The 10,495-nt window shown below is 42.2% G+C and overlaps 1 protein-coding gene across 2 annotated transcripts; it reads left to right on the top strand.

Annotated features, from left to right (window-relative positions):
* Positions 1 to 303: 303 nt before the first annotated feature.
* Positions 304 to 9,342, top strand: qpct (glutaminyl-peptide cyclotransferase). 2 transcript variants are annotated; one of them, XM_026152695.2, is made up of 7 exons: positions 304 to 534; positions 2,561 to 2,707; positions 3,030 to 3,311; positions 5,291 to 5,458; positions 6,052 to 6,151; positions 7,932 to 8,048; positions 8,141 to 9,342. In XM_026152695.2, exons 1-7 carry the CDS (start codon positions 403 to 405, stop codon positions 8,320 to 8,322), a joined length of 1,128 nt encoding a protein of 375 aa, XP_026008480.1. In that variant the 5' UTR covers positions 304 to 402; the 3' UTR covers positions 8,323 to 9,342. The 2 variants fall into 2 exon arrangements, 1 of the variants encoding a protein (XP_026008480.1); XR_013903746.1 differs by having other exon boundaries at positions 349 to 534; positions 7,517 to 8,048; positions 8,141 to 8,620.
* The last annotated feature ends 1,153 nt before the right edge of the window (positions 9,343 to 10,495 follow it).

Below are 10,495 nucleotides of genomic sequence, written 5' to 3'. Positions count from 1 at the left end.
AGCAACAAAATAATGCATTAAAAAAGATGAAAACTAAAACATCATTTAAGCATCATAAATATACTTCATTGTTATGTGTTTACGATAAATTGTGTGCATAAAACAATAAGGAGGGTGCACCAGAGTAAAGCTCCCGTTCACGTGGCTGGGCTTTACGCTGTGACCTGCAGCTTATGAACATACAGAATGTGCGGTTTGCTGCTCAAAATGAGCACCTATCAAATGACTCTGGGGTCACTGTGTCAGGCACCCATGCGGTTCCTGGGAGTGGAAAACACACACACACACACACACACACACACACACACACACACACACACACAGACGGTGACGCGCTGCGGTTTAGAGTCCTCCCTCCTGCTCTTCACATGATCTGAAAGCTTTCACAGAGGAGAGACAGGAATGTGCAAAGGAGCGACTACATCAGTGGCTGATCGAAGCCACGCTGCCTCCACAATGTCTTTATTTCACACTGTGGCTGTCTGCGTGACCCTCATCCACTACACCAACGGAATCCCATGGACAGAAGAAAAGGTAAATATATTCAAAGGATCTGCTCGCGTTCTGGGCCTGAATGCACCGTGGTACTGCTTCACAGTCATGTGTTTAAACGCTGAGAGAAATCTGCTCCAAATATGAATCCATTAAAATAAGAACTTACCACGTGCTGTGTTTACTCTGACCATCAGTAACCTGCTTTCGACACGAGCATGACTGCTTACTGTCATTATTTCCTGTCTTTGTGATGCTTTTATCATTTAAAAGCATCTGTGCTGAATGATTTGATCGTTTTGGGACTAATAATTAACCATGTAGAAAAAAAATAATAGTAATTTTAGCATGTTAATGTCTTTATATTGTGATTATATTGTTTGTGGTTACCTGCACCGTTACTGCTGTTACATTACTCCATAAGAGAAAAAGAGAGGCTCTCAAGTAATCGGATACATCTTTATAATTAAGTGAAATATGTGTTCATGACGGTAGAACAATCCCCTGCGCTTTTAACACTGTTGTGTAATTCTCCTGAGGTACACCAGGGTATCCCTGGACATAAATCTTCTTCATCTATATTCTTCTTCTCCTCTCCCCTGTGCTTGGTTGCTATGGCAGCACAGCCATCATCATTGATCCTCCAATTGTGGGTCTTGGTATTTATAGACCTTAAGTGGACCCCCTTTTAACCCTCTATGAGCTCAGTGAGCCCCAGCTCTTTGAAGGGCTGTATTCAGTCTGTGTGACCACATAATTATAGTTTTCCCTCTGCAAACACAGGCCTGCTGTATGAGTCAGCCACTATGGGCTTAAGACGTACTGGGAGCAGGTTTTGTAAGTGAATATTTGTGCCTCCGCTGAAATAAACAGACCTGGGGAACGTATCTTCTGTTGTTGTCTGCAAAGAAGAGCAAATGTTGTTGTTGGTTCTGCAGATGTAGCAGTGCCGAAGCAAAGAGTCAGTTAATCTGTCAGTTTGTTGCTTCGGCCATTTATTCCAACTCCAACAAACATAACATAAATATAAATGACTAATTCATTAAGTGAATAATGACCACATCAACTGATAATAACCTTAATATTATTCCTTTAAGCTCTGAATCTATATAAATATTTTATAACCTTGGAGTGCTGCTCGTTTCCACCACATTCCCAATTAAGTACTAGCTGAGGGCCTAATAGAAAAAATGGAGCCGCACACAGACGCGGGCTTTGATTGGTCTCTGATATTTACTCTCAGCTGTTTCCCCCCGATTCCCTGTTTGTTACCAGGACAACAGTGTTTCTCAGCAGGTGAACTTTGTGACCAAATGAAACAGGACTGATTGGAAGATCAATGCGGTTTTTTAGGCCACGACTGTGAATCAGCAGTCATTGAACTGACTCTTATAGTTTGCACAAAACAGCAAACTGGCATTTTACTAAAGAAGAGTAATTCCATGTTAACAACTATGCTTGTCTTTGCCTCCTGTCTATTCATTAGATGCTTGCTTTTTTAAAGGAGCCACTCTGTAAACTTGTGTCTCTTCTCAAAGCTCTAATTAGCTCTTGTGTCCCGACAGGCTTTTTTCACAGCTTATTAAGGACACTGTCTTTTATTTAACAGCTTTACCATATGATCAAGTTACTCATAGCTCATATTTATTTTTTCTGTTAAAAAAGCTACATTTATTCTTTCCTCCCCCAAAGTTCCTGCATATATGAAACATCCAAATTCCCCATGTTTGTAATCTTAGCGCTGTTTCCTGTAACATGACAGGATGAACGTATCATTATGACACAACAGCAGTCTATGCGTCACCCGCACAGTTACTTAACTTGAATCCATCACAGGCTTCTCTGCTACTATTAAACAGCTGCTGAGGAAAAAAGTGGACCATTGCACACGCTGTGTGAAAACAGATGTTTATGAATTGCTTGTTGTGTTCTATGCTCTGCAGTGATGAACAAAAACAAGCCGTAGGACTGCTGAGCAATACTTTTTTGTTGTTTTTCTGACAACCACTTATTTTAAGTATCAGTTGAATCCATTCATTTTATCTCTTGCTTCTTTGGTCCTGTCCAGTTGTACCACACAGCTGTCACGCTAACACAGGATGAGATGCGCGCTGCCCTGTCGCACACTGATGTAGAGCAAATGTGGCAGAGGGACCTGAGACCACTGCTCGTTACCAGGTATCCAGGGTCTGCTGGCAGCCAGGCTGTGCAGGACGTAAGTTGATCTGATACCAGATCTGTGTCTTTAACTAGAGGAACAGTCATCTTTACTATCATCATGTGTGCACACGTCTGGATGGCAGGAAAAATGTAAAAATAATGTTATATTTCCTCCAAAAAAACACAATGTTTTACACCTGGGAGGACACTTTCCACATTTGTAGTAAATGCAATTCCACTGGTAATAATAAAATGCTGTTTAATTCTGCAAAACAGGAATCAGGTCAGTATATTCAGTGGTTTAGCTAAGTAGTAAGGAGATGATAAGATGAAGGAGAGGCTAAATTACATAAAAACCTTTGCGTGTGTGTCCGCAGCACATCAAAACAACCCTCGGTTCGCTCGGAGCACAGTGGGACGTTACAGAGGACAAGTTTGTGTCACAAACACCATATGGACCTCTGCCCTTCACCAGCCTAATTGCCACCCTGAACCCATCAGCCAAACGCCGCCTGGTCCTAGCCTGTCACTACGACTCCAAGTACTACCCACCACAATGGCACGGAAGAGAGTTCCAAGGAGCCACGGATTCTGCCGTTCCCTGTGCCATGATGTTGGAGCTGGCAAGAGCCCTGGATCTGGATCTGAAAGCTCACAAGGTATAATTCTAAGTCATGATTTACAGCTGCAGGGCACAGTAAGCTAAAATGGTACATTATACATTATTAGTAACAGGCGTTTCATTGAAACCCAAGCCTTTTGGTGCTAGTCTGTAATGTGTTTGGTGTTTTAGAGGTTGTGATCAGCACTGACTTGACTGTGGTCATGAATCACGATGAACAACACAACATCACACAACAACAACACAAATGAAAGCTGAAAGGAAACCTGGCCAGAGGTAACAAAACACCAAGAGCATTCAATTTTCCTACCTGCAGCACTTTGATATAATATATTTTTATCTTAAACACCCAGGCTCTGTAGTTATTAGGAAAAGATTTCACACCACTGTGAAAAACAATTTAAACTACGTCCTCATATAGGAATTAAGAGACAAGTGCTCAGGCGCTGCTAATCAGTCACACTTGATTGGCTGATCATCATCAGCGTGAGCGACTCAGGTGTGCATTAACACAATGCCAGGAATGAATGACATCAGCGATGAGCTTTGAGAAGCAACTGTTGCTGCTCATCAATCTGGGAAGGGTTACAAGGTCATTTCCAAACAGTTGGAAGTCCATCATTCTCCAGAGAGAAACATCAGTGACAAGCGGAAAACATTCAAAACAGCTGCCGGTCCTCCCAGCAGGGAGCATCCCACCGAATTCAAACCGAGGTCAGACCGTGTAATGGCCAGAGAGACCCCAGAGCTTTATCTCAGACTCTACAGGCCTCAGTTATCATGTAAAATGTTAAGGTTCAACCAAAACTAGGGCATACATCAGGACAATGATCCCAAGAACAGCAGCAGATCTATAACAGAACGGCTGAAAACAATCAAGGTTGTGCAACGGCAGAGTCAAAGTCCAGAACTCAGCCTGACTGAAATGCTCCGGTGGGACCATCGGTGAGTTGTGCATAAATGTCCACAGACTTCATGTTATTGCCGCCACAGGTGGTGCTATAACCTGTTTCACAGGACTTGACGTAGCTGCCCATCATTGTGTGGTAATACAGCTCCCACCAGTACACCAGTGCATTTTAAACACCAGTTAGGATCTCTTGCAAAAAGGAAAATACGAGAGTTTGGCTCTATGTTTTACACTATGTTTTACACTTATTAAGATCAATTCACTGCTCGTATTGATCCTTACATGATGGAAATATAAGAATTTGCCCAGTGCCGTCTGCTAAGAGCTTTCACAGAGTCAGGGAATAAGAGGATGCAGACGTTTTTCACAGCAGAGATATGACACGTTGAGTTAACCAGCATTGATGAAGGCTGTAATCCATTTAGGTGAGACCAGAGCTATTGGTACTGCTCCAGCACTGCTGGCTTTCTATGCCTGATGTCAAAAAGGCATTTAAATGTTGCTCAAATGTAGCCTACACATTTCAAACACTAAATATTTTTTATATTCATTTGTGAACCTGCAGGCGTCCACACTACAACTCAAGATCGGGATAAGAGCAACATTTCAAGTTACATTCTGGATGTTTTAAATTCATTAGTACATACACGTTTTAATTGTTCTGCTCAGTATTAATACATTAGAAAAGAAAAAAAACATTAGCATTCATGCAGCTAGCTCCTCTGCCCTTTTCCTGTTCCACAGCTGAGCTCAGCCTCCTGTCTGCTGGGCGGACAGTGACATCGTCTGTGACAGAGAGATCAGCCAGGGGACGTGTTTTCCACACTCAACTGTCTGTCACAGAGGTCACGGTGGAAATAGGAAGCACACTGAATTCAAATGCATTCTGTGGACGAGAGGACACATAATCAATATGAGAGCTGATAAATCGTGTGTTTAAAAAATCTGTTCTAGAAAAGAGCAATGAAGCAAAAGAATAAAATGAATATTTCCCTTGAAAAACATTTTTCTTAGTTTTCTGTCAAGTACTATGAAACAACACTAGATGGCAGCAAAACTCTTGGATAAAAAGTAATTCTACTGGTTTTTGTTTTTACTCTGTTTAGAGCTTAAATTCCAACCTGACCCTGCAGTTACTCTTCTTTGATGGGGAGGAGGCTCTTTTTCAGTGGACCGCCACAGACTCCCTGTATGGCTCTCGCCACCTTGCCCAGAAGATGGAGGCCACCGCGCATCCTCCAGGAGCCGCAGACACCAACCAACTGCACGGCATTGTAAACATCACTTCTCCTAATTCTTCTCTGTCCAAATCACGGAGGATTAGGATAATCACTTAAGCACACTCAAGATCATCCTTTTGTTAGCCAACATCAATTTCAGTACAATCTGCTTAGCCCTGATCTCCTCTTACACACTCGAACAACTGAAGTGCATTTCTTAAATAGTTTTGTATTTGAAAGAATTACACGGCCACTTATTTCATCACCAGGGAGGCTCGGAGGGCTTTATATGGAGCAGAAGTTATTACACGCTCTATAAAAGTATGATGTCACTGTACCCGGTATATATGTCCGTATCCACGCTATAAAGAGATAACTGTTATCCAAAAACTGGGGAGATAAAGTTTCCCAACATTGCTGGTGTGTGAGCGTGTGTGTGCATGCGTGTAGACAGACAGAAAGACAGATTGGTGTGTTTTATGTACAGCACCGTGGAGCACGTGATGTAATCACCTCAAAGCAGCACCGCTGAGGTGTGATTATTATGGGAATGAGCTGCTTAACGGGGAATTACCGCCGGGGTGTGTAGACAGAGTTTCTCATGAGAGATGGGCATCATTCATCCCGTCCTGTCTCTGCTCCTCCAGGATCTGTTTGTGTTGTTGGATCTGATCGGCGCTCCCAGTCCTCGCTTTGGCAACCAGTTTCCAAGCACAACAGCCTGGCTCTCCAGACTTCAGCACATCGGTGAATAATCATTCACTAATGCTTTATGTATAATATGCTGTCTTTGGTGCAGCGAGGTTGAGTGATCACCAAACATTAGCAGCTACATGAGTCTTGTTAGTCATCACCATATAGAAGCTATTCACCTTTGTAACACATTATCCTTTAATTGCAACATTTCAATGAGATTATGAATAAATTAATGTGATAACAGTCATGGGTTTGTGGCTTAAAGGGTTGTTAATGGAAACTAGTTAACCTGCATGGATCCTGTTACGGTCCTGGGCCTGGTGACCCAGTGTTTAGATTTAGAGCTTTCCGGGGTTTAGTCTTTTGTGTTTCTAGCTTCCAAAGTTCTTTGTGATTACAAGTTCTTAGGTTTTGTTTCTTTGCCTTCCACGTCTATAGTTTAGGTTTTGTTCTGTCTCCATGTTTACTCATCTGTCTTCCCTGTCAGCTGTGTCTCCTTAAGTCGTGTCTGTGTGTGTTATATGCTCAGTTTCTAGTCTCTAGTTTTCCGTCGCTATGCCTGCCCTGTGTTCCACGTTTAGTTACTCTTGTCTCCATGTTTCATGTCTGATTCCCCTTGTCAGTCATGTCTCCTTGTCACAGTGAAGATCTCATGTTTCCTGTTTTATTTTGATAGTTTCTTGTTCTGTGTTCAGTGTATTCAGTTTTGCTTCCTCCCCGTTCGTTGTGTCTGACTAGTCCCAGCCGTGTTTCCCTCCTGTTTCCCTCATTACTCCCGTGTGTATTTAAGCCCTGTGTTTTCTTCTGTCTTTGTCATGTCATAAATCCTTTTTTCTGCGTGTTGCCGCTGTGCTCCTAGTAAATTCCTAGTTCTCTGGTTTCCAGTTCCTTGTTTTTGGGATGGTTTCTGTAAATGTGTAGAATTATTTCCAGCAATAAAGCTGCCGTTTTCAGTTAACTTCCCGTGTTGTAAATCCTGTGTTTGGGTCCTACATCCTGCCACCACGCAGCCGTACCTTGACAGATACAGCCATGTTGATTGGTGCAGGGAGAGAGGAGTTAGAGACAAAGTTAGAGAGACAAGGCTGAGATGGTTTGGGCATGTGCAGAGGAGAGATAAAAGACAAAGGTTGCTAAATATGGAGCAGGAGGAAAAGAGGAAGACCTGAGAGGAGGTATCGAAGGAGGAGATGCAGAGGGTTGGTGTGATAGGTTGGTGTGATAAGCATATAGTTAGGGCTGGACCAGGTGACCCTGAATCCTCCCTTAGTTATGCTGCAATAGACATAGGCTGCCGGGGGATTCCTATGATGCATTGAGTTTTTCCTTTCCAGTCACCTTTCTCACTCACTATGTATTAACAGACCTCTCTGCATTGAATCATATCTGTTATTAACCTCTGTCTCTCTTCCACAGCATGTCTTTTATCCTGTCTTCCTTCTCTCACCCCAACCGGTCGCAGCAGATGGCCGCCCCTCCCTGAGCCTGGTTCTGCCGGAGGTTTCTTCCTGTTAAAAGGGAGTTTTTCCTTCCCACTGTTGCCAAAGTGCTTGCTCATAGGGGGTCATATGATTGTTGGGTTTTTCTCTGTATCTATGAAGCGCCTTGAGGCGACTTATGTTGTGATTTGGCGCTATATAAATAAAATTGAATTGAATTGAATTGAATTGAATTGAGGAGGAAACAGAGGCAGATGAGTAGCTGAAAGAAGAAAATACAGCAAATTGTTTGTTTATTTATTTATTTATTTTTACTATTAATAATTAACATGTGAGGTGTTTTCACTAACCTTTGAACTTTTTATTTTCTGCTCTGCCTTTTCTAAACTTAGAAAAGCGTCTTCACTCCATGAGCCAGCTGGTGGACCATCCTAACAGTGTGCAGTATTTCTGGCCAAATCACCACGTGGGCCATGTGCTGGATGACCATATACCTTTCCTAAACAGAGGTATGACCCTCAAGCAACACAACAACTAAATCAGCAGTTGCCCTTACTGTGTTGTTCTCTTTGGTGATCCTCATAATGTGCCTCTCTGCCAGGTGTTCGGGTCCTTCACCTTATCCCCTCCCCCTTTCCGTCTGTGTGGCACACGTTTGATGACAACGAGCAAAACCTGGACCGTTCCACTATTGAGAACCTCAATAAGATCCTGCAGGTTTTTGTTTTGGAGTACCTCAGCGCCAGACCCACCGTTCCTTCAAATCCACAGAATGCCCCCTAAAGCTCCCTGTAAACCCTTCATCCTTTGATGTCTCACTGTAGTAAAGATCCTCAGCTGCCACTTTAAAGACACAGAGCATTCACTGCATTAACCTCTATTTATATACTGAGACGCATATGTACTGCTTAACTTAATGACTGAGATAAAAGGGTTAAATTGTGTGCATCAGACGAGTGCTTGTTGTAGAGAACATTTTCCATAGATGATCTTTAGAAATATTGATCTAACCTGCATTTTTATTTTGAAAGTCTGAAAGTTGTATGCGTGTAAAATGAAAGATGAGGCTCATCAGAGAGACTAAGGCTTCATAGCTTCTTCATTTCAAGCCCCCAGCAACAATCCGAGCACAAAGGACCATCAGTGTGTTTCTGCAACACTGCTCTCTTTGTATCAGTCAAAGGCCTTCCTTATACCACGAGGATTCATCTCAGCGCCAACACTAACATCGAGGATCTTTACCACGCCTCAAAAAGTCGAAATAAGAGCAGCGCTGTGTTAAAAACAGTTTTCATTTTACACACTTTCTCAGTAACAATGAAGTAAATGAAGCCGCTAAGATCTAAATTGGAGATAATTTCATTATGGATTGCTTTTGGAATGCCCTCAAACACTTGCTTATAGTCATTTGATGACATTCAGAATCCCCAGTCGGGCATGCTGTGTGAGAAATATAGTCAGACCACCCACACAGCTGCTACCAAACATATTGAGTATATGGCGACACACATGCCACACTGTGCGAAATTTCCCCTCCTATATTAAACCTGTTCGGTGTTTAGAGAACAAACCTGTCAGTAGCAGGAAGTGTGGTTAATTTGTACTAAAACAACATCTTTAGCCTTTTATATCCTCTCATCTTAGGTGAAGTGGATGACTTCCTGTGCTGGTGTTTCATGTGCCTGTCTTTGTTTATATGACGTTATTAGCTTGGTTTTAATGTAAATGCCAGAATAATATACTCTGCCAAAACTGGACTTCCTGTATTTGGAGACTGAAATAAATGTTGATTCAGAAAACAAAGGAGAGAGTTGGTTTTTTGCGGGATTTTTAATCATTTGACAACTTTGTGTTTAAGCAGATCCAGACTACTGTACGTACTGCAGCTCCTCCTCTAACGCATTTCTGTATTTCTGACCTGCAACAAGGAAAATTTGACTCTCCTTCCAGTCCAACATCTTTTCAAATCACTTTTTTGATTCCTCGGCTTCACCAGTCTTTCCCCTAATCCTATCAAGAGGCCATTCCCCAAATTCCACACCATCTAAATCCTCTTCAGTCCGGACCACTCGCATGTAACCACTCGAGGATGTTTTTGTTTGCTGGAGGCAGAAATATTTATGATGCAGAGGTGATGAAGAGGTTTAGTTATATGTGAACCAAAGAGAGGGGTTGGATTCAAACTATATTTTGGAAAGCAGCACGTCTGAACAAAGAACAGAAGACCAGGCAAATCGAGAGTTGTATAACAGTGTATTGTGGCATCCAGTTTATGTGTGACAGCAAATTGATGAATGCCCCAGTTTAATAACAGCAGAGCTTTAATCTGAGCTGATTAGAGAGCAGAGTGTGCAGCTGCACAATAGTGGATTGATGGGTAGGGCCCGAACTCTTTCTAGGTGTGTTTGAAACGGTTAGAAAACAAAGAAGCGAGCAGTGCTGTTTTCTTTGTAAGGTCGCTCGCTGGAGTTTGACTGAGAGGTTTTATAAATTTCTAAAAAAAAAAAAATCACAAAAGGGTTACACAACTTCACAACAAAGAAGCAACACTGTACTGCAGCCACCACGATGCTGCACCTTTTTTCCCACGAAAGGTCAAATTTTATATATCCCCTGGCTCATACTTTTAAACATACACATTCCCCATAACGTGACCTTTACGCTTTCTGTGCTGTTGTGCAGTGTCCACCTGTTGCAGCACTGTAAACCCACTGAACCAGCTGCTTTGTCCAATCCCAGTCTGCATCATGTTACCTATTATATGTCCCAGTTCTGTCATGCAAGAAAAAAAATCACAAATAAAGATTTTTAAAGGAAGACCTTCAGCATAGTCCTGATAATATTTTTCTGCATTTAAATTCCCCTTTTAAAAAGTCATTTTCTGCTCTTAAAATAATTTTTGAGAGAAAAAGAACAATATCGCAAGTAACTGATTCCCTCATCAGACCCAACGTAG

Source organism: Astatotilapia calliptera, chromosome 19 (genome assembly GCF_964374335.1).
Source record: "Astatotilapia calliptera chromosome 19, fAstCal68.1, whole genome shotgun sequence".
Classification (NCBI taxonomy): domain Eukaryota; kingdom Metazoa; phylum Chordata; class Actinopteri; order Cichliformes; family Cichlidae; genus Astatotilapia; species Astatotilapia calliptera.
Note: the sequence above shows the minus strand (reverse complement) of the source record. Positions and strands in the feature narration are given on the sequence as shown.